Source organism: Pseudorca crassidens, chromosome 19 (assembly GCF_039906515.1).
Source record: "Pseudorca crassidens isolate mPseCra1 chromosome 19, mPseCra1.hap1, whole genome shotgun sequence".
In the NCBI taxonomy this organism is placed as follows: domain Eukaryota; kingdom Metazoa; phylum Chordata; class Mammalia; order Artiodactyla; family Delphinidae; genus Pseudorca; species Pseudorca crassidens.
Window position 1 is genome coordinate 43,528,995 of NC_090314.1, and position 22,925 is coordinate 43,551,919.

The 22,925-nt window shown below is 57.5% G+C and overlaps 1 protein-coding gene across 7 annotated transcripts; it reads left to right on the forward strand.

Annotated features, from left to right (window-relative positions):
• Window positions 1–82: 82 nt before the first annotated feature.
• Window positions 83–21,938, forward strand: STARD3 (StAR related lipid transfer domain containing 3). 7 transcript variants are annotated; one of them, XM_067715460.1, is made up of 14 exons: window positions 11,406–11,677; window positions 14,580–14,657; window positions 15,042–15,119; window positions 15,243–15,296; window positions 15,694–15,811; window positions 16,002–16,100; window positions 16,317–16,372; window positions 16,740–16,832; window positions 18,560–18,622; window positions 18,782–18,877; window positions 19,259–19,338; window positions 19,440–19,544; window positions 20,673–20,766; window positions 21,215–21,462. In XM_067715460.1, exons 1-14 carry the CDS (start codon window positions 11,456–11,458, stop codon window positions 21,317–21,319), a joined length of 1,341 nt encoding a protein of 446 aa, XP_067571561.1. In that variant the 5' UTR covers window positions 11,406–11,455; the 3' UTR covers window positions 21,320–21,462. The 7 variants fall into 7 exon arrangements, with proteins under 7 accessions (XP_067571558.1, XP_067571557.1, XP_067571556.1 ...); XM_067715461.1 differs by having other exon boundaries at window positions 15,042–15,106; window positions 15,694–15,810; window positions 15,988–16,100; XM_067715457.1 differs by lacking the exon at window positions 20,673–20,766 and adding an exon at window positions 83–508 and having other exon boundaries at window positions 15,042–15,296; window positions 21,215–21,938.
• The last annotated feature ends 987 nt before the right edge of the window (window positions 21,939–22,925 follow it).

Consider the following 22,925-nt stretch of genomic DNA (forward strand, 5'->3'; position numbering starts at 1 on the left):
GGAGGCTTGACTGCTGACAAGCTCCGAGCCATCTTGGGAAGGACCACAGGAGTTCTAGATCCTGCTGGGGATGGCTGAAAGAGGCAGAGGGGGAAGGAAGAGTCCTTCAAGAGTAACTGGATTCCTCCAAAGGGCCTGTCCCCCAGCCCCACAGGCCTCCCCTCAGGAAGATCCCTTTTTCTCCACAGTGCCAGGCCTGTGTGGCCCAATAAGGATGATGCCCCTGGGCTTCTTTCCAACACCCCTACCGTTAGGAATATCCTTTCAGGCCTAACTTTAGCTGCAGCCCCCACTTCCGCCCCTTGGGGGTGGGGCCCGAGGGCTTGGGGGCGGGGCTGCAGTCCTACGCACGTTCGCTCTCGGGGGCGGACTCAGTGGCGGAAGTGAGAGATCTCTCGGGAGATCCCCTTCCTCTCCGAGGCGCTGCTGGGGCCGCGGAGACTGGCTGCGGCTGGGGCTAAGAAGAACTGGGGCCGTGGCTGACATGGAGCAGGTGGGTCCGCGAGAGGTCAGTGGGACCGGGTGGTGGTACGAGGGCTACGTCTTGCCAGCAGATCCCGCCTCTCTAGCCGGTGTCCGTTCATAGTTCCGTCCGACCCTTCCCACACCCCCTGCGCCCCAGGTTCCGCCCCCTTCCTCTGCTTGGCCTTGCTCCACCCCGCGCCGGGTTCGAGGGTCTCGGGCGTCGACCGTCCGCGGCCCCGCCCACTCGAGAGAGCCCGGGAAGGGCGTCCCGGATCGGCCTCCAAAGCCTATCTCTTCTTTGTGAGCGGAGAAGCGAGGGGGCGGTATCAGGGTATTAAAGGACAGGAGTTGGATATGGGGAGGGGTCAGGGCCTGAGAATGAGGAGGAATATATCTACAAGTTACTGTAGGTCTGCGTCTGTCATCCGGTCTCCCTCAGCTTCCTTTGGAAATGGCAGTGAATGACATCCTAATTGACATCAGAAGGGCCCTTTAGTATCTTTCTTGAGTTCTTAGAGGTGCATACTAACTCGTAATTGAAGTAGTTGATACGTGCCTCTCTCCGCCTTTTTTGGCTTCCTCCGCGTCAGCATCCCCTTATTTTCTTCCTACTTCTCTGACGGTAGAAATACCGTTTCACATTCTCCTCTCGCCCAGTCCCTTACTCTGTACACTGAATTTGCGTGGTCTCGTCAACTCTCATGGCTTCAGCTTTACACCACCTAAATACCCGAAACGCGCCCAGATGTACATCTTCAGCGGAGTGCCCCGCCCTGGAGCCTCAGACTTGGCCATCCAGCTACCAGTTGTACAGCTCCACTCCAGCTGCCACTCACTTCGTCTGAACTTGAACTGCTGCCTTCTCCCCTGCAGCTTCATTCTTTCTCTACCACCTCATCCCAGCCAGAAACCTGAGAATTATACTTCCTCTTCCTTCTCAATTCCCATATCTAAGAGGTGACCTGAACATGCTTCACACTTGGCCCTGTGCCTCTCTTTTGTTACCACCCTTGTTGATGTGTTTCTCACCAGGATGACTGCAGTGACTTCCCAGCAACTTCCAGTCATGGCTGCCTGCAACCCAGCCTCCAAACTGTAACTCTTGTGATCCTTTTATTTTTTTTAATTAATTAATTAATTAATTTATGGCTGCATTGGGTCTTCGTTGCTGCACGCGGGCCTTCTCTAGTTGCGGTGAGTGGGGGCTACTCTTCGTTGCGGTACGAGGGCTTCGCATTGCCGTGGCTTCTCTTGTTGCAGAGTACCGGCTCTAGGTGCACAGGCTCTAGAGCGCAGGCCTAGTAGCTGTGGTGCACCGGCTCAGCTCCTCTGCAGTATGTGGGATCTTCCCGGACCAGGGATCAAACCCGTGTCCCCTGCATTGGCAGGCGAATTCTCAACCACTGCGCCACAAGGAAGTGCCTCTTATGATCCTTTAGAAACACATCTCATAATGTCACTTCCTTGCTTAAAACCCTTTGATGGTTTCCCATTGCCTATGGGAAAGACTGAATCTTTAGCACAATTTACAGAGCTCTCAATGACCTTACCTCTTCCCTACCCTGTGTGTACCCTAAGGTCCAATAATACGGCATTGCAGGATGCGCTTGTCCACACCTTTTGTGTCTCCATGCCTTTGCATGCTCCAGCCCCGTTGCCTGAAAGCCCCTTCTCCTCTTACCTGCTGGGCTACCTTCTGCTTGTCCTTCAGTGCTCTGCTCAGGCAGCATCACCTCTGGACCACCTTCCCCCCACCACCCCCAAGGCTAAATATTGCCCCGAGTCCCTGCAGCACCTGTCCGTAATAGCATGATGATTGACAATACAGACTCCTGAATCAGACTTCCTGCGTTCTTATACTGTTTTGTGATCTTGATGAAGTCACTGCCTCGGTTTCCTCATTTGTCAAATGGAGATAGTCATGTGCCTACCTGACAGTTATTGTGAGTATTAAATGAAATAGTGTATGTTTAGGGCTTAAAACAGTGAGCACATGAGTGCTCAATAAATGTTAGCTATTACTCTTTTTTTTTTTTTTTTTTGCGGTACGCGGGCCCCTCACTGTTGTGGCCTCTCCCGTTGCGGAGCACAGGCTCCGGACGCGCAGGCTCAGCGGCCACGGCTCACGGGCCCAGCCGCTCCACGGCATGTGGGATCATTTCCAGACCAGGGCACGAACCTGCGTCCCCTGCATCGGCAGGCGGACTCTCAACCACTGTGCCACCACGGAAGCCCAGCTATTACTCTTTACATAAGAATAATATAGAACAGTGGGTATAACTTTTTAAAATATTTTATTTATTTATTTTATTTGGTTGGGCCCCGTCTTAGTTGTGGGAGGTGGGTTCCTTAGTTGCAGCATGCGAACTCCTAGGTGCAGCATGCATGTGGGATCTAGTTCCCTGACCAGGGATCAAACTCCGGCCCCCTGCCTTGGGAGCGTGGAGTTTTAACCACTGTGCCACCAGGGAAGTCCCAATGGGTATAACTTTTTTTTTTTTTTTTGTGGTACGCGAGCCTCTCACTGTTGTGGCCTCTCCCGCTGCGGAGCACAGGCTTTGGACGCGCAGGCTCGGCGGCCATGGCTCACGGGCCTAGCCGCTCCGCGGCATGTGGGATCTTCCTGGACCAGGGCACGAACCCATGTCCCCTGCACCGGCAGGCGGACTCTCAACCACTGCGCCACCAGGGAAGCCTATAACTTTTAATTTTATAAAGTGCTTGAGGACAGTTGACGTGGCTTACTTCTCATTCTGTCCCAGAGCCCCAAAGCCTGACTCTTTGTCAATGAATATGACTCTTTGTCATTTCTCAATGACTCTTTGTCATTTCTGCTCAAGAAATGAATCTGGAAATGAATAAATGTTACATGGCAAGCATTAATTCTAGAGAAATGTACACAGAGCTCTGGGAACCCAAGCAAGAAAAAGGCCAAGGATGGCTTTCCAGAGGAGCTGACAATTAGTGAGGGGCCTTAGAGCGAGAAAATGAGTTTACCAGAAGGAGGTAGAGACCAGGGTGGGCTCAGAGAATGGAGAGCTCTTGCAGGGGAGGGGGCTGAGGTGGGCAGGAGGGCAGAGGCAGTCTCCGCTGCCAAGGCTGGGGATTCTTTCCCTCACCTGGCCATGAAGTGTGCCCTGCAGGGACCATGCCCTGGGGAGGTCTGGAGGCCTGGTACCCGTGTTTGGGGACAGGTCCCTGGGGTAAGGTCAGCATGCACTCCTGTGGGCTGGGCCTGTGCTTTAAACCTGAATCTGGGCTTTTGTTAGTGCCTGGAATGCCCATCTTCCTTACGTCCAGCTGGTAGATGTGGAGACCCGAGGCAAATGGCTTCTCCTTCCTGTGGCTTTCCTGACCTCACCCACTCTAGCCTGGGTCAGATGCTCCCTTCTCTGGGAGCCCACAGTCCTTTGTTCGTTCCTCCCTGAAAGTGCTGATCACAGCATGGCACTGTACATTTATCTGTCAGCCTCCCTCAGCAGACCCGGAGCCCCTGAATATCCCCAGGGAGCAGCACAGCGTCTGGCACCCTGTACGCTCTCAGTTCTCGTGCTGCGGTAAACTGAGCTCTCCCACACCTAGACTTGTTTGGAGGAGGGGGGCGTGGGTGAGACCAAAAATCCTGTACGTTTGACAGCTCACACTTATTGCACTGAACGGTAGAGATGGTTGGCCCCATTTTACAGACAAGGAAGCTGAGACTTGGGAGGTGTCTCAGCAGGAACTTAAGGAACCATCCTCTGACTCCAGGTCCACAGCTGTCTCCCAGAAACTGCCTCGGACTCCCAGCCCTCAAAGGGGCAGCTACCACATCAGTGGGATAACCGACAAGGAAGGCATCCCATCCGGCCGTTGTGTGTCCCTCTGAACTTTTGCTGCCTGGGAAGAGGCTGATCCTGGCTTTTGTCTGGTCAGAGCTGGTGCTGGGAGGAGTCTGTGCTGAATCACCCCCACCCCTGCAGAGCCCTTCCCTCAAGTAGGCTGATAGGACTGAGATCGCCCTGGAAGATGACAGGCTGTTTCCAGACTGACCTTGAGAACTTGACCTCATTAGCCCCCATTTGTATCCAACAGCACCAAGGGGTCGGGTGGGGCCTGACTCACCAGCCCTTGAGTAGGCCAGGGGTCAGAGAATCACAGAGCAGGGGGCATCTCCAACATTAACAGGGCCTGGCATGTAGAGGGAGCTGAAGGGCTGAGTAGATCTCAGTTCGTTAGGATTTTCCAATACACTGTACCGTCAGAGCCTTCTGGGCTGGGGAGGGGTAGGGAGTGTACAGTGATCAATATGGTATCTTGGCTTGACTGTACCCTCTCCACTTCCCCAAAAGGAAGGGAGAAACAGAGCCTGGCTTGGGCTTTGATATCTTATTTGTCACTGCTGCCGTGTCCTCCTCTCCTTAAATTCCTACCTCTCCAGGGAACTTCCCAAGTCCTCTGGGTAGAGCAGAGTAGGTGCCAGTAAGCCAACTTTGTCGAGGCTGATGGCATGGGCCACTGAGCCCTGAACTACAGGAGAGCCTAATGTGTACCATCCTGGGCGAGCAGCTCCCTGAGGTCAGGGCCCATCCTACCACCTAGCAGTACTGATGGACCCTCAGTTTGGGCAGAGTGCCATGCTACACATGTCCGGCCCAGGGCCCTGCCTCTAACACTGTGGCCCCTAATATTAGTAATAGCTACTGTTATTTAAACACAGGCACTTTGCAGGTGTTATTTCTAATCCTTTCAATAGTTCTGTGAAGTGAGCACTCTACCATCCCCATTTTACAGGTGAGAGACTCAGTGATTCGGTCAAGGGCACACAGCCTAATAAAGAACGGCCTTGGGCTTTCAACTCCAGGTCTGCTGACCAACCCCCAAACCCACACCCTTTCCCTTGTTCCAGGGTAGGCATTACAGATCCACAGCCCAGTGAACCTACTAGGTATGTGCCATGTATGGCCAGACACTGGGCCTCAGGGGCTTAAGGAGAGAGGACTTTGAGGCTCAGGTCTAGCGTGTTGGGAAGGAAGTGCTGAGGCAGAGTCCCGAGACCTGGGCTTGGGGAATCCTGAGGCTGAGGGTGAGGTTTGCCCAGGAGGTGCCTTGTGAACTGGTCTCTGAAGAGTTGGAGCTCCCCCCAGGGGCCGGAGGTCATTCCAAAATGGGGAAACAGAGGCACTGGAGGCACAGAAGGGAGACCAGCTGGCCATGGTGTGTCCTGGGAGCAGCCAGTGATCTGGACAGTATTGGAGGAGGGGTATCAACCCCATAGCAAGAGAAGAGTGCCGGGGACCCTTCTGCTATCTGAGGGATTTAGCTCCTCACCCGGTCTTCTCTCTGTGAGTTGGGGCTCAGGGAAGAGGGGAGCTGCTGCCCTGCCTGAGGGTGCCCAGGAAACCAGTCCCCCTTGCCCGTTAGTAGTGGAGGTGCCGGGTCTCTGGGCAGCACGAAACACCAAGAGAGGGTGGAGTCCAGCTCCAGGAGAGGCTGGACAGGTGGGGCTGCTCCTCCAGGGCTGGGTGTGAACGTACACCTGTGCATGTGATGCTGCAGGAGAGGGTGGAAGTAGTCGTTCAGCGCATTTCGTGAATATTTACCAGGTGAGCCTGGTACCGTTCTGGTCACGTTAGCTCACCGTTCTGCAGCGATCGCTCTGCGTCAGGGACTATTCGGGGCCATTATGTGTAATAAGTCGCTTAGTCCTTATAATGCCTCCAAGAAGTAGGTACTACTGTTACCCCCATTTTACAGGGAGAAAACTGAGGCACAGAGAGGTTCAATGACTAGTAAGGTGGGAATCCAGGCTTTGAATCTTCTCCTGGCTTGACATCCAGTCCTTTCTTGGCTTCACCGATTCCTCCTGATTTGTGCTGAGTTAGGGACCCGTCAGGGAAACCCCCGTGGCTAGTGCCAGCATTTCCTGAGCAGTGCAGCGTGGAGGATGTGTTTTGAGCCCGCGTCTCCTGTCCCCTCAGCCTGGGGAGAGGGTTTGGAGGAGCCGCACTGCTCCGAAGTGAGAATCATTTCTGGATGTGGATGAGACTTGTTCCGTCCCCTCGGGGTCACAGAGCGCAGCTGGTGGAGGGAACACTAGCTAGAACTCGCGCGGCTCGGCCCAGCCCTCTGTGGGAAGCTGGGCAGAGGAGAGGGTGAGAGGACCTCAGAGGGAGCCGTGGTGGCCTGGTGGCCGTGGTTGACGCCTATGGCACGCTGACTCTGTGGTGCCGCGCTCCCCACGCACCGCTGTCTCCTGTGATCCGCCAGGTGGCCCAGGCTCAGTACAGGTCTCCCCCGTTTCCAGGTGCAGCCTTGGAGGCTTGCTGAGTGAGGGAGGGACATCGCTCACATTGCAGACTTGCCTTGGCCAGGAAACGCCGGCCGGAGCTTCTGGCCTCGGGTGTGACTGAGGCCTGGGAAGGACCCTGTCTGTGCCCCTGCCACCTAAGAACCGTGGAGATTGGACCCTGGGGGAGGCGGGAGTGGGGGGAGCAGGCACCAGTGGGAAGGGGTAGTATCAGAGATCAGTCCCAGGCCCCACGCTCCAGAGCCTGTGCCGGGAGCCAGGGCAGCCCCCCACCTCCCGCCGCAGCCCCTCCCTGGGGAGACACATTTGCCTGGAGCTGCAGTAGCTGGGCCCTTAGTGCACAAGGTGAGAGAACCTGGGCTGAAGGCTTGGACAGCTTGCTCTGGGTCACCAGGCGGGTGAACTGTGGAGCTCACATTTGAACTCAGGCCTTTGGGGGTGACTTTACTACTGTGGTGTAAGCCCCACCCCCTCCCACACCCCACTTAATCTCCCTCTCACCTGGACGGCCTTGCCAGTTGCTGGTTCCATCCAAGCACGTGCCATCCTTCTCCCGACCCGTACGTAAATGCCAGCCTGAGGCGGTAGCAATCATTGCTGCCTTTGTTATCGTGGTAAAGCATACACAGCGTCACATTTACCGTTTCAGCCATTTTCAGGTGGACAGTTCTATGGCATTAAGTATATTAGCGTCCCCTTTACTTAATGCAGCTGGAGAAACCGAGTCTCAGAACGGTTCCCTTTGCCCCGGCTCGCACGGCTGGTGAGGGCAGACTGAGACTTGAGCCCTGGCCGCAGAGTCCAGTCCTCTTTGCACAGTACAGCTGCCTGCTGCTGTCCGCTGAGTCGGGCCCCACCCAAAGCTCCTGCTGCGCTCGGGCTAGTGTTTCCTGGGGCGAGTAAGAGAAGGCCTGGGCGGGGGCGTGAGGGCCCACCCCTCCCCTTTGCCCGCTGAGCTTTCCCTGGGCCCAGAGACCTGCCTTGCCCACTCCTCCCCACGCCTCTTTCCCTTCAGACCCAGGATGATAAAACCTCCAGTTTCCCCTCCCTCCCCGCCACCCTCCCCAAGCCTCAGCCGCTCAGCTTCCGCAAACACATCAAGGGTCAAGTCTGCAGGCAGCCCAGGCGGACTCCTTCATGCCACACGTGCTGCTCCACTCCCGACGCCTCTGAAGGCGCTTGGGAAGGGCCGGTGACAGCAGGTGGTGGGCTTGGCAGGAGGCGCTGCTCCCAGGGGGCTGCGCGGCAGCCCTGGCGGGGGCGGTGGGCGGAGGCCAGGCCAAGCTGCTCTGCCGGCAGCTGCCACCTTCCATCCTCCAGGGTCAGGGCAGTTCCAGGCCAAGGTGGCTTTCACCTTTTAGACTGGCAGGTGGTCGGAGGGAGCTCAAAAGCCTTTTGAAGTCGTCTGAATGAGTTATTTTCAAACCACACCCAAGGAGGCGCCTCAGAGGTGACCATGGATGGAGTCTGAGGAGAGGCTGACCGGTGGGGCCCTCTGTGGCCGCGTCTTGTGGCAGGACCCACACAGTCCTGCTTTTATCTGTTTTCTATGTTGAGGTTCTTTTTTTTGGCGGCACCCAGGGAGTGAACCCAGGCCCTCGGCAGTGAAAGCACAGAGTCCTAACCACTGGACCACCAGGGAATTCCCGTATATTGAGATTCTAAGTAAGGTTTTCTTGTTGCTGTTTCGTTTTAAGTTAAACCATGGACCTTTTTCCCACATAGAGAAACGGAGGTTTGCTAAGAAGGACTTGCCCAAAGTTATTCAGGATTAGTGGCTGCCCTCAAACTGGGGCTCAGGTCTTAACTCCTGACCGGTGCCCATTCTACCCTACCAGCTCTTGCTTATTTGGACCCGGAGTTTCTTTCCTGGGGGAGGGTAATGTAGAACCCTTCTCTCTCTGCCTCTTGGCCAGGCGCCCCCACCCCTGCTTCAGAGCTCCCGGGGTTGGCTCCTTCACATCCCTTTGTCCACAGCTCACCCGGGCTCCCCCAACACCTCTGCTCTCAGCCCCTGTCTGTCTCTCGCTTCCACAGGGATATCTAGGTGTGTGAGTGTCAGTGCTATTGCCACTCTGAGTGTGTCTCACACCCAAGCTGTTGCCACCCAAGTCCTGTCCCCAGAAAGGAAGGGGAAAGCCAGGGGGAAAGACAGACAGACCCTGGAGCAGACTGGGAGTGGGGAAGTCACAGCACCCTGCCATGAGATAGGGAAGAGGGAGAGGGGGAAGGCAGGTAGAAAAGAGGAGAGAGAGGGAAACATGAGAGAGACTGATCTGATGGGGGTGGAGAGAGACTCACAGATGGGAGAGAGATGGAGAGGAAGAACCAGAGAGGGGGCGAAATAAAGATGGACGTGGGAGAGGGTACAGAGACACTTCTAAAGAAAGGTAGAGAGGTAGCTTGTGAGAGAGACAGAAAGGGGGAGGAGAGATGGAGACAGGTCTGGCAGGAGACAAGAGGGCTATTAGAGACAAGCGAATGTCACCTGCCCTGGGGCTGCGGCCCTGTCTCAGTGAGGGATGCGCTGAGTGTGCGGTCTGGCACCAGATCCAGCTGATGGATGTTGGGGGGTCCCATTGCCTGCGGCCTGTCACATCCCCTCCTCTGACTGCCGCCTTCCAGAGCTGGGCCCAGCCTTCCTTCAATACCCTCCAGGTGAGCTTGTCACAGGGATCCCAAGAGTGTGGTAGTGGGGGGATGGCCTTGGGCTGGTGCCTCTGCTGAGAACAGTCAGCTCTGTGTCCACTGGCACAGAGGCAGAGGGATGGGCGATCCGGCTTGCTCGGAACCCCCTGCTGGCCACATATGGGGGGCTTGTTTTGGACTTAGTAGATGGAGTGGGGCGTGGAAGGTAGCAGACATAGCAAACGTATGGAGGGGACGGTGAATCTGGAGGGGAGACTGGTTAGATCTTGCCTTCCCAGGATCAAGCACAAAGATCTAGGGCTCCCCTTCCACTGGCCCCCAAACCTGCCCCCTGGTGCTGGCGTGTGAGAACACTCAGGGAGACCCTTGATGGGCTCCCAGAAACTCAGGCCCCACTACACTGCATCAGCTCTTCTCTGTCTCTAGACTAAACCTTTCCTCCCCCCGCGCAGGGGACAGGGCCTCTGAGGGCCCCTGCCAGCAAGCTGGTAGAGCAGAGACCTTAGGCCTGGGGCTGAGGGCCCCCGCCAGCAAACTGGTAGAGCAGAGACCTTAGGCCTGGGGCCTGCACGGCAGGGAGGGGGTGCTCCAGGGCCCCTTTTGTCTCTAGGGTTCATGAGGATTTCAGCCTCGTGATTGCACAGGCAGGTAAGGGATGGGTAAGTCCATTCACCCTTTCGGAACCTTGGCTGTCTTATCTGAAGAATAGGAGGAACCATCCTGCCCTGTGTGGGCATGAAACACGGCCGTGGGCACTGGAGCTCTGGGCGAGCCTTGGGTAGTGGCTGGGTTTGCCCTGGTCCTCTCTACCATGTAGCATGGAGCTGAGGGCCATCCATTTATTCAGCATTGTGCTAGGTCCTAGGAGACAGCAGGGACCAAGTCAGATAAAGGCCTGCACCATGGCGTTTGCAGAACGATCAGTAAGATGGTTTCAGATTGTGAGAGTTCACTGAAGAAGGTAAAGCCCCGTAAATTAACTGGGACTGGGGACAGGAGGGTGGGAGGCTCTGAGGAGAGGGCTTTGGAGCTGCCCGTTGAAAGGACTGGGGAGAACATTCCACCCAGCCCGGAGAGCTAGGTCTAAGGCCCCCGAGGCAGGACCGGGCTGCCACGTGTAGGGACCTAGAAGGCCCGAGTGGCCGTCATAGTGAGACGGGGCCCGTGCCTTGTGCGAGGAGTGGTGCGAGGAGCCAGGCAGAGCCACGCCCTGCGAGGGCATCACGAGGAGGGTGCTGTTATCCTCAGACCCGGGGGGCGCCCTTGAAGGGCTGTAAGTGGGGAACGGCAGGATCTGATTCATGTTCTGAAAAGCTTTCTCTGGCTGTTGTGTGGAGAGGTGGTTGCTGCGGGGTGGAGAGAGGAAGCCTGGAGACGCGCCCATTAGGAGCAAGTTGGAGCGCTGGGAGAGAGCCGTGCTGGGTGGGCCTGAGGTGGCAGTGATGGGGACATAGCTGGAGATGAAGATGTCATCCCGCCATCCCGCCCCCAGCGCAGAGCACTCTGCTCTAGGAAGTCCCTCCCAGTCGCCATGGATTAGGGGGTGGGAGGGTAGGGCTGGCTGCTGGGAGGGAATGTGGCTTTGTGCTTGGAAAACAAAGAACAGAGCTTGGGACTGACTTCTCCTGGGGGTGGGGGCAGGCCCAGAGGCTGAACCACAGGGCAGCGCTTGGCAGGAGCAGGCTGTGCCCCCAGACATCGGGGAGGATCCCAGAGGCCTCCAGGGCTGACCGTGGGGCTGCAAGACTTTGCCGGGGATGGCGGGTGTAGCAGCACGACAGAGTGAGAGGGATGCTCAGACCCCTCCAGCCTGAACGGCCGGCCACAGTGGGAAATTAGGCAGAGGGCCCCGGGCCACCGGGCTAGGCTGGGGCTGAGGGGCAGATGTGTTTGGGAGCAAACGGGGTCCCCGGGGGCTGCGTGGGAAGGGATGAGGGAGGTGACCAGGACCTCCAGGACCCTGACATGCAGGACCTGAGCCAGCCGCCCTGTCTTCCCGCAGCCGTGCCGCTGAGGCCCGGCCCTCTCTGCCTGGAGGTGGGGGCCGCCAGGATGAGCAAGCTGTCTGGGGAGCCGGCCCGTGACCTAGAGCGCAGCCTGCCAGCCGTGGCCTCCCTCGGCTCGTCGCTGTCCCACAGCCAGAGCCTCTCCTCGCGTTTCCTCCCGCCGCCTCGCGAGAAGCGCCGGTCCATCTCCGACGTCCGCCGCACCTTCTGCCTCTTTGTCACCTTCGACCTGCTTTTCATCTCCCTGCTCTGGATCATTGAGCTGAACGTGAGTGGGGGCAAGGCACAGGCCGCACTGTGGGGGTTGCCTGGGCCTCAGTTATTCCATCTGCGGTATGGGAGGGTTGCCTCCGGCGGCAGGGGGCGGGGGGGGGGGGAACTGTTGATTTCCAGGTAAAAGGAAGAATGAGATGATAAGAATAGCTGTTCTCATCTTCCAGAGAAAGAAACTCAGAGAGGCTGAGTCGTTTATCTGAAGTCTTTCAGCAAGTATGTGAAGGCGGCAGGGTTTGAACCCAGACTCTGGCTCCAGAGCTTGCAGTCTTGACCTCTGCGCCATACTGCCCCCTAGCGGACACTCTTGAGGAGGGAGCCCAGAGGACTCTGGTTGAGCTGTTGAAAGCTTTGTCTTCTTTCTGCTCTACATTACTCTCTGGCTCAATTCATTCATTCATTCATTCAACAAACATTTTTGAGCCCCTGCTGTGTCCCAGATACTGTGCTAAAAGCAGAGGGTACAGTGGGGAGCAACCAGTAAAAACTCCCAGTTCCCCGTGGCACCCAGCTCTCCTTCCCCACTTGGGGCATTCTTCCAGTGCCCCCCAGTTTGGCCTCTTGGGTTTGGTGAGATGCCACCTAGCAGTCTGGAGGCGGAGCTGCCTGTCGGGGCAGGGTCTGCCCCCTTCTCCCCCTGTGCAGTGCTTGGCCAGCTGGTGGTGGGACCTAATCCCCTGGTGCTAACAGGGCAGAGCAAGACCTGATATAGAGGCAGGAGCTGTGGAACAGGGCATCCCAGGCTTGGTCCCGTGCCAGCTTCTCCTCTGTAGTAACTGTGTGACCTCAGCAAGGGACTCAGCCTCTTTGAGACCCCCTGTTCTCCTTGTGCAAAGTGGGTCAGAGTTCTGCATGGCAGGTGCCCTTCCTCCAGATCGCAAGCTCAGGTGTCAGGAGAATGGTGCTAGAAATGAATTTGGAGAAGGGGCTGCTTTAGGGGTGAAGAGGGTAAGTTTGATTCCAGGCGTGTTGAGCTGGAAAGCAAGGCAGGGCTCTGAGGGTGACTGTCCTTTGTGCACAGGGATGAGCTGGCACCTTCAGCGAGGAGCCACAGCCATGGGGCCTTTGGGACCATCTTACCGATGAGAGAGCTGAGGCCCAACAAGGTTCAGGGCCGCTTGAAGAGCTTCCGAGGTCCTAGACATTCTTGCTTTTGAAGGTCCCGTGCAGCATCTCAAAGCAGGCACTAAAATTCACCCCCATCCTTCATTCAGTATATATATTTACTTGCCAGAAAAGAGCTGAAAAAAATTTTTGATAATTTTACTTTTGAAACTCTCTGGCTGTATTGGCTGTAATAGCTTAGCAGTCATCATGCAGACTTGGGAATTCTTGCAAAGTGCGCAAATCTAACCTCCAAATTGTTTTCAAATGTGATGAAAAATTTCAGAGTGCTGGATTTAATAGTTCATAGAATCAACATAATGTTTCACTCAGTAGACACTTAATTGAAATTTTATTAATTTTCAGTTCTGTCATCTTATTTTCATATTTTGGAGCATATATTTTTTAAATTTTCTAACAGACTGTGTGTTGCCCAGTGGATGCAACGACCCTGGCCGGGTTATAAGACCTGTGCCAAAGTCTTGTAGTCCCTGGCAAAGCAGGGGCTGGAACTCCACTGTCCTGGGTCCTCATGCAGTGGGCAGGCGGGTACCCAGGCAGAGGGAGAGTTCTCTGTAAAGAGAAAAATGGTGGAAGACAGAGCTTGAGGGACAGGGGCTGTTAGGGGTGGGAGGGGCCGTGGAGCCCAAGAGGGAGCAGTCAGGAGGAAGAGGTGGACCAAGCTGGGGCGGGGTGCGGTGTCAGACCAGGGGCAGCGAGGCGTCAGACTCCACGGGGCTCAGAGCGGTCTTGAGGTTGAGGCATTCAGTGGGGATGTGCCGGGGCTCGAAGTTCAGTGAGGGGCTGTCCACATTGCTGGCTCCTGCCCCGAGCATCAGAATCACCTGGGAGTTTTATAACCATTCTAGATGCTCAGCTCAGCCTGAGATTCAGACCCAGTGTCTGAACATCTGTATCTTTAACAAGCCCCCTCAAGCCCCACTGCCCCAGTTCATATCATCTGCCGGAGATCAGAAGCCCCGGTCCAGGTGTGAAGGCTCTTCCCCTTCAGGGCTCCCAGGCCCCATTCCTGAGAGTCCCCTTGCGCCCCCCTTCTCCGGGGGCTGGCGCCCCACCTGCAGAGGCGTAAGCCTGCCACCCCATTCCTCCTGAAGCCTCAGGCTGCTCTAGCTCTCAGTGTCCATCCAGACCCCTCACTCCCCAGCCAGGGTCTCAGGGGTCCCATTGAAAATGTGTGGGTGGCTAGGGCAGGGTCAAGGACCAGTCTGCTCACTCTGAATGCCATCCCCTCTAGCAGCATGATGGATTTTGCCCATTTAAGCACAAACCTAATCAATTGATTTGCCACCTGGGGCTCCGTCTGACACCACTGCCCACCCCTGGCCCCCATCACCCCAGATGGATGCTTGGCTGGGAAGATAGAGCACCGCAGTGGTGGGAGGGAGATGAAATTATGTGAGAGGCATGCTCCCAGCACCCTGTGTGCCAGCGCTGCCTACCTGCATAGGGCTCATCGCCTCTCCTGCACAGCCCCAAGGCCCTCCAGGCCTGCCTCTTCCTGGGCAGTGTGCCCGCAAGTGTCTGAGCCTCAGCTTAGCCCCGCCTGTCTGGGCTGCCTGGATCCTTAGAGAAACAGTAATAGTGCTGGGGTCTCAGGTCCCTGGCTGGGCTCCCCTGCTGCCTCAGGGGCTTCTTGGGTGGTAGCTGAGCATTTACAGCCTCTCCTCCTGGTTCTACTCTCTCCCCCTCCCGCCCCCTCCCCCCTGGGAGAACAAGGGGCAGCCCTGGGGACTTGGTTCCGCTTGCAGAGCTGTCCACATCTCTCTCTTCAGACCAACACAGGCATCCAGAAGAACCTGGAGCAGGAGATCGTCCACTACAGCTTTAAAACTTCCTTCTTTGACATCTTGGTGAGTGGCCTTGGAGATCCTGGGGACAGAGGGCCTAGGAGCGTGACTCTTTCGCTGGATTCTCTTCTCGCAACACACATCCTAATCTGATCAGGGGGACTTGCTCCTATCTTCAGGGAGCCCTCAGTATTCAAACGGGTTCCTACATGAGGCCCCACCTTCAGAGAGCCCCAAGTGGGAGGGGAAGACGAGAGACCCCTATCCAAGAAGGTCACATCCAGATCGTCCCCAAAGAAACGCTGACTTGGCCTCGGCCATCCTCTCCTGGGGTGTGCACACCATGTGGAGGGAACCTCAGGCAGCAGGACTGGAGGGGGAGGCCAGCCTTCAGCAGGGGTAGGGCCGTTGGCTTGCCCGTGATGGTTCCCCGGCTCCCCACACCAGGTCCTGGCCGCCTTCCGCTTCTCCGGACTGCTCCTGGGCTATGCTGTGCTGCGGCTCCGGCACTGGTGGGTGATTGCGGTAAGATGCCACTTTCCTGGCAGCTCTCAGGCCCTGGCGGGGCTGGCGCAAGAGATGGGATGGAGAAGGCCTCACTCCCCAGCCTCTGTGTTCGCTCTCTTCCTCCTTCCCTCCCCTGGGCAGGTCACCACGCTGGTGTCCAGTGCATTCCTCATTGTCAAGGTCATCCTCTCTGAGGTCAGTGGCTCAGGGTCTGGCTGGTCTGGTGGGCATCTGGCCTGAGGGGTGGGCTTCTCCCAAGAAGGGGCCGCTCCTCTGAGTTTGGGTGTCTGACCCTGTTGTCGGGGTTGGGGTGAGGGGGAATCCTGTCCTTTGAGATTTCTAAGGGGTCATCTCCACTGGCTTTCCGCACTCGCCCTGCTGCAGCCCCAAGGACGGAAAGTTCCTCCTCTAGCCTAACCTGAGTTTATCCTGCTGCAGAACCCATTAATCCATCCATCTCAAAGGCGTGTGCCCCAGAGGGTCCCCACAGCTGGTACCAGGAGTGGGGTGTAGGCCAGAGTTGGTAGCCCAGGGTGGGGCTCTGGGTTTGAGGTGACTCCCTGCCGTGGAGCCCAGCCCCCTCCCTCCACAGCTGCTCAGCAAAGGGGCCTTCGGCTACTTGCTCCCTATCGTCTCCTTCGTCCTCGCCTGGTTGGAGACCTGGTTCCTTGACTTCAAAGTCCTACCTCAGGAGGCTGAGGAGGAGCGATGTGAGTGCTGGGGGGTGAGGGGGTGCAGTGAGGGTCGGCCCCACCCAGGAGAGGAGAGTTTCGGGCCTGAGAGCCAGTTCTGAGCTCTCTTGCCAGCTCTGCCTCTAGGAGCCTTAGGGTGAGCCTGGGCTGGGGGACCCCAGGCTGACTGTCCTTGGTCTGGGGCGATGGCTGCCCACATCTCCCCCAGGGTATCTCGCTGCCCAGGCTGCTGTCGCCCGAGGACCCTTGCTCTTCTCCGGCACCCTGTCCGAGGGCCAGTTCTATTCACCCCCAGAATCCTTTGCAGGTGAGGGCTGGTGGGTGGGAGAACTGCCTTCGGGGAGGGGCGTTGGCTGGGTCTGTTCTTTCTGTTCGTGTCAGCTCCCCAGGGAAAGCGAGCAGCCCTCTGCCACACCTGCTTTCATACCCCTACACCATTGCCCTTGTACCCCGACCCCCGCCCCGACCCCCGCCGCCCCGCTCTCTCCGCCTCTTCCCATTGTCCTCTGCTTGTTTTCTGCAGGGTCTGACAATGAATCAGATGAAGAAGTTGTTGGGAAGAAAGGCTTCTCTGCCCAGGTATCTGGCTGCCTACCCCGCCCCGGGTGGGCACCCTGGACGAGGGGCCAGTGGTGCGCTCAGCCAGGTGGGCAGGGGCTTCCCAGCAGAGGGTAGACCTTAGGCAGCCTGAATGCCAGTCCGTGTCCATCTGGGTGTGTGCCCCACTGTCGGTCAGGCCCACTGGTCTGCTTCCTGCCTGGGGCCTGGGGGTAGCAACCGCAGCCACGGCACCTGGTCCCAGGAAGCCCGCAGGGCCCGGGAGACCAGCCCAGACCCGGCATCTGGACATCTGGCTGAGTCAGGCTTCCCACCCAGCCCGGTGCAGAAAGAGCAGGTGGGGTGCAGACCCCAGGCTGACCCCTTCCTGACTCCCATCCCTGGCCAGGAACGGGAGTACATCCTCCAGGGGAAGGAGGCTATGGCGGTGGTGGACCAGATCTTGGCCCAGGAGGAGAACTGGAAGTTTGAGAAGAATAATGTAAGAAACCTGTCTCCCACCTGATCCTGAGGGTTTTCCTGTGGGGAGTTTTCCCTCCCTTTTCTGAGGCCTGAGAAATAAGCCCAAAGATTGCACGGGTTGGAACCATATTCCTAACCCCGGGAGAGGGGGCTGAGCCCTGGGGTCAGCCACTTGGTTGGGCTGCATTGGACATTCCCACCGCCCCTCTCCCTGCTTCCCGCCCCCCACCCCCCCGCCCCTGCTGCTCTGCTCCCTCGGCTCCAGCTTTGAAGGGGAAGCCAGGCTTCGGCCCTGTGTCTGGTGTTTTGTTTCAGGGTCAAAACAGTATTATCTAAAAAGATGGCAGAGAGCTTGGAAAACAGAGGGAAAACATCGTCATCCCTTTCTCTGGCCAGTTCCTCTGGCAGCCCTTGTCGGCCTGGAGACACGGTCCTTCGTGGTTGCAGCCGCAGCTGTGCTCCTGCCTTTAAACTTGATATCAAAAGCCTTTCTCTCCTCATTGCAGAACATTTGTCGGAACCACTGTTGTTTTTTTTTATTGAAGTGTAGTTGATTTACAATGTTGTGTTAATCTCTGCTGTACAGCAGGGTGACTCAGTTATACACATATGCACATTCTTTTTTTATATTCTTTTCCATTATGGTTTATCTCAGGATATTGGAGATAGCTCCCTGTGCTATACAGTAGGACCTTGGTGTTTATCCATTCTAAATGTAATAGTTTGCATCTACCAACCCCAAACTCCCCGTCCATCCCTCTCCCTCCCCCTCCCCCCCTTGGCAACCACAAGTCTGTTCTCTATGTCTGTGAGTCTGTTTCTGTTTTGTAGATAGGTTCATCTGTGCCATATTTTAGATTCCACGTATAAGTGATATCATATGGTATTTGTCTTTCTCTTTCTGACTTACTTCACTTATATGATAATCTCTAGTTGCATCCATGTCGCTGCAAATGGCATTATTTCGTTCTTTTTTATGGCCGAGTAGTATTCCATTGTATATATGTACCACATCTTCTATATCCATTCATCTGTTGATGGACATTTAGGTTGTTTCCATGTCTTGACTATTGTGAACAGTGCTGCTATGAACATAGGGACTTTTTGAATTCTTTTTGAATTATAGTTTTGTCCAGGTATATTCCCAGGAGTGGGATTGCTGGATCGTATGGTAATTCTACTTTTAGTTTTCTGAGGAATCTCCATACTGTTTTCCATAGTGGCTGCACCAATTTACATTCCCACCAACAGTGAAGGAGGCAAGGAGGCAGAACCACTTTTTTATTTTTTGGCTGCGTTGGGTCTTTGTAGATAACTTCGCGCAGGCTCTCTAGTTGCAGCGAGCGGGGGCTACTCTTCGTTGCAGTGCATGGGCTTCTCATTGCAGTGGCTTCTCTTGTTGTGGAGCATGGGCCCTAGGCGTGTGGGCATGTGGGCTTCAATAGTTGTGACGTGTGGGCTCAGTAGTTGTGGCTCGCAGGCTTAGTGGCTCTGCAGCATGTGGGATCTTCCTGGACCAGGGATCAAACCCGTGTCCCCTGCATTGGCAGGCGGATTCTTAATCACTGTGCCACCAGGGAGGTCCCAGAACCACTGTTCTTTAATGGCTGCTCAGATATCCCAAAACTCCTGGAGTTTTCTACCCTGAGCTGTTAAAAACCTGCCCTGCCTGTCACCCATTCCTGCCCCCCAGGCTCCCCTCTGCCCTACGCTCACCTCCCTGCCACCCTTCTGTCCCTGCCACAGGAATATGGGGACACTGTGTACACCATCGAGGTTCCCTTTCATGGCAAGACCTTCATCCTGAAGGTGAGTGAGGGAAGAGGTGTTCTGGCGCCTCCTGCTCTGCCTGGGACTCGAGCCCGGGGGTAGGGGGACCCTCCGGCAGGTTTCTCCCAACCAGGAGGGAAGGGCTGGTGTGCCCGAGTACATCTGGCACCACCCAGCCCTCTGCCCGCCCTGCTCCAGACCTTCCTGCCCTGCCCCGCGGAGCTGGTGTACCAGGAGGTGATCCTGCAGCCCGAGAGGATGGTGCTGTGGAACAAGACGGTGACAGCCTGCCAGGTGAGCCGAGCCAGGGGGCCAGGCCTGGTCACCCCTCAGGGCAGAGGCAGAGCGACATGGCAGATGAGGGCGCAGTTGTACCCCAGCATGGCCAATGACCCCCAGGGGACCCAGGTCATGTCATTGGACTGCCCTGTGCCTCAGCTTCCCCATCTGTAAAATGGGGATGGTGGTACTAGTGCCTTCTGGAGAGGGTGGGGAAGATGGAAAGAGGAAAAGCTCAAAGCGCCTGGCCCAGCCAGTGCCCATGAATGGGAATGGCTCTTAATTAAGGGACCTGAGCGGAGAGCAGGCTGGCCTGGGGCTTTCCTGAGATGCTGGGACCCTTCCCTGGGGTTTTCCTGGGGTGGATACACCTCACGTCTGCCCTGACGCCCGCAGATCCTGCAGCGAGTAGAAGACAACACCCTCATCTCCTACGATGTGTCTTCGGGGGCCGCGGGCGGTGTGGTCTCCCCCAGGTGAGTGGCCCCCAAGCTCCCTCCTCTCAGCCAGGCCGCCTGGACCTGGCTGGACCGCCTGGACCTTCTCGGCACCCCCTGACCTAACCCAACCCCTCCAGGGACTTCGTGAACGTCCGACGCATTGAGCGGCGCAGAGACCGATACCTGTCATCGGGCATCGCCACCACCCACTGCGCCAAGCCCCCGACACACAAATATGTCAGGTGAGCTGAGCCTTGCCTGGGGTCGTCTGCGCTGGCCCCTCCCCTGGTAGCTGTGGGGACAGGGCAGGGTCGGTGTGTACAGTTGGGCACTTTCTCCTGCCGAGGCTGCCTTCCTGTCCCCAGTCCTGCTGCCCCTAATCCTGCTTATCTGCTGGAGGCTGGACCCACCACCAGGCTGGAGGGCAGCTCCAGGATAGACTGTGAATGGGGATGAATAGGGGCCAGCCCGGGAAAGGGGGCTGGGAGCCATGAGGTTGCACTGGTCTGGGGGACCTGAGCAGGAGGCTCTGTGTTCTGAACCATCAACTTCCTGCCTGAGGAGACTCAGGCCCCTTTCATCCCCTCTGCCTGCCCCGCGGCCTTGCCTTCTTCCTGCAGCGCTTGGAAGTACCTCCAAAGGAGAGGCCTTACTCTCTGCTGCCTGTTCCAGGGCCTCCTCCAATTCTCCTGCTGTCTAATCCTAGACCTGCAGGTGACCTCCTCCCAGATACCCCACTCTTCCCCTTCTGTCCTGGGGTTCCTCAGAGAGCACTGTTCTTTGAGTGTCAGCTTGGGGCTCTGGTCTCGCCATCACCGCAGACTTGCTGGGTGATGGGCAAGCTCATTTCCCCTCTGGGTGCCAGCTTCCTTATATGGAGTCAGGGGAGCTGTAGGCGAATTAAATGGAGATGGGATGTGCACCATACAGCTCAGGCCTGACGCCGCCTGACAAGGCGCCCCCTCCTGGAGACCAGTGGCACTGCACCGCTCCCAGAGCTGGGCCCTGGTGAGAAGTGCCCGCCCAGCCCACCTCCTCAGGACTAGAGCAGACCTAGAATCCCTGGACCGACTAGATGAGGGCTGGGAAGGCGGTGAGCTGGGGCTTCCCTGCCACTGGGGGTATGCAAACATCGGCAGGCGGTTGTAGGAGGATTCGAGCGTCACATGGCAGGTGGGGGTGGAGGGCTGTATGCTGTGGCCTCTGGGACACCCGTCCTGGGCCCTGCTCAGGCAGCGAGGGGGTTGCTGGACCAGCAGCTCCCTTCCCTCTCCCACCCCAGTCCAGGGTGGGCCAAGAATGGGGCGGTGGGGGGGGAGTCAGGGGTTCTGCCTGGTTCCAAGGTCCCCCACTGGTGCCTCTCTCCTCAGGGGGGAGAATGGTCCTGGCGGCTTCATTGTGCTCAAGTCAGCCAGTAACCCTGGAGTCTGCACCTTCATCTGGATCCTTAATGCAGATCTGAAGGTGGGCGCGCCGGGGCTGCGAGGCAGGTTCTGTGGAGCGGAGGGGCCTCTGCTGTGTGACCTTGGGCGCTCCCTGCTCTGCTCAGAGCCTCCCCTACTCTCTGCCTCCTTTCTTACTCTAAAACTGGGGGCAGGGTCCAGGTGGTCTTCTCACCCTGAGTTGCCGGCGGGCTTGTGCCTCCCCTTTTTACCTCTGACTCCCGAGGACCCCAGGAAGGGTGGCTGGCTGCCAGCCCAGCCCCTCCCAGGTCTTTCTGTGTGACTCACGCCAAACCCGGGGCACGGCATGTTCTTCCTGCCAGGGGGGAGGGGGGAGGGGGGAGGGCGGCCTAGGCTGCATTCCAGAGCTGCACCTGTGTTCTGGCCCAGAGCAGCCCCTGCTGGAGCCAGTTGTTGAGGGGGAGCCCCTGCCCAGGGCAAGCCTTCCTGGAACTTCTCGCCTCCCCCAGGGCCGCCTGCCCCGGTACCTTATCCACCAGAGCCTCGCAGCCACCATGTTTGAATTTGCCTTTCATCTGCGGCAGCGCATCGGAGAGCTGGGTGCACGGGCATGAGCGTGCCCCCTCACCACCCTGCGGGCCAGGGTCCTGTCGCCACGGCCTCCAGAGCCAGAGGAGGGGCCGGTTGGGCCTCCCGCTGCCCACAGAGGACCTGGCCTCAAACAGTGGGGAGGAAGGGGCTTCCTCCCACAGCAGCCCCTCGGCCCCAAGCTGCCACCCTCCACGCGCTTCACTGTGCCTGGAAGCCCTGGCCGTGGGCAGGTCGAGAGCTCAAGCGTCTGACTCTGCCGCTGAGGCCAGTGGGGTCCATCCTGCCGACGTTTACATGGCGTCCCTGCCTCCTGGAAGAGGAGATCCGCTGTCCCCACCTGGCCAGGCCGGGGTCTGGAATGGGAACCTCGGACTTGGTTGGGGAGGACCCTGGGCAGGACAGAAGTCAGGGCAGCCTTGTCACCATCGTGAAGGCGCAGGACCCCCTTCTTCCGCCTGCTCTCTCATCACGGTGTTTTAGGATTACTTAAAGGGTCTGGGACCTTTTTCCACTTGCACTTGTGGGGGTGTAGGTTGCAGGTGGGAGTGGTGGGTGCTGGCAGGGAGCCTGCCTCTCCCAGGTTCTCTTCAGGTTGCCTCCCCCTACCCCACCCCCACCCCGCCCAGGGCCTCGTTGGGGACCTTTGTAATTTGAGCCGATTAAAGACATGAACTCAAAAAAAAAAAGCAGTCCTTCCAGCCTGGCCTCTTGAGGGAAGAGAAGGGCAGCACCGCACGGAGGCTGCAGCCGTCACATGACACACCCTCTCAGAGCCTCGCAGAGCCGGGATGGAGCCAGTGGAGCCCCAGTTCCTGGAACCACCCCCAACTTTCTTGAATGGTTCATCTGGGCAGATGACTGCTCAGAGAAAAATTCCCCACCTCCCTGCCGGGTCTCTGGGTCTCCGGTGAGGGAAGGTCAGGTTAAGGTCTCCAGCCCAGGATTGGGAGGAGGGAGGTAGGGAGAGACCTGGCAGTACCCACAGCAGGCCTTGGTTGCCACTGGGGTCCCAAGGCTGGGGTCCGGGGGGAGCCTGGACGTGGGGCCTGGCCTTCCAGGTCACTGATGCACCTCCGGGATCCGGGCCTCTGGGCTCCACTTAACCTCCCGTCTCTGCCCCATCACACTGGGGCCACCAGAAAACCTGCCCTCCCCCCTCCCTGCCTTCAGGCTTCCGGAGGAGCTGACTTGCTTAGAGCCAGGGGTGGGGGCGGGGTCTCCTCTTGGTCCTGGCTAGGTGTGCGACCCTGGGCAAATCTACCTCTCTGAGCCTCCATTTCCTACTTTATAAAAGCTTTTGTAAGGTTAAAAGATACCAAGAATCAGGTGTAGTGCTCAGTAGTCAAGAGGATGCAGTTCTGCCCCAGGTGGGTGCCCACAGGCCTTACCACTAAGTTCTCATCTCAGCTCCTGTCCCTGCCTCTCTTGGTGCCCTTTGCTTTGTCCACTCAGCGTTGCCCTTATTCCTCCTCCCCCATGCCCTCCACCCTGCGTGCCAGCTTCCAGCAGCACGCGCCGCTGCTCTCAGTGCTGGGCTGTCCTGGCACCCCTCCTACTGGCCTTCTCCCTGGGGATGAGAGCCAGGTCCTGCCCAGTGGCACCCTGGAGCTGACAGGACCCAGAACTCCT

What these genes read in the sequence shown, in the direction of transcription:
- STARD3 (XM_067715455.1), top strand. Translation starts at nt 11,161, where the DNA reads ATGGCGGGTGTAGCAGCACGACAGA. An exon ending in TCTGGATCATTGAGCTGAAC is followed by an intron (nt 11,678 to 14,579) that starts GTGAGTGGGGGC and finishes CTCTCTCTTCAG; the next exon opens with ACCAACACAGGCATCCAGAA. An exon ending in AGACGGTGACAGCCTGCCAG is followed by an intron (nt 18,878 to 19,258) that starts GTGAGCCGAGCC and finishes TGACGCCCGCAG; the next exon opens with ATCCTGCAGCGAGTAGAAGA.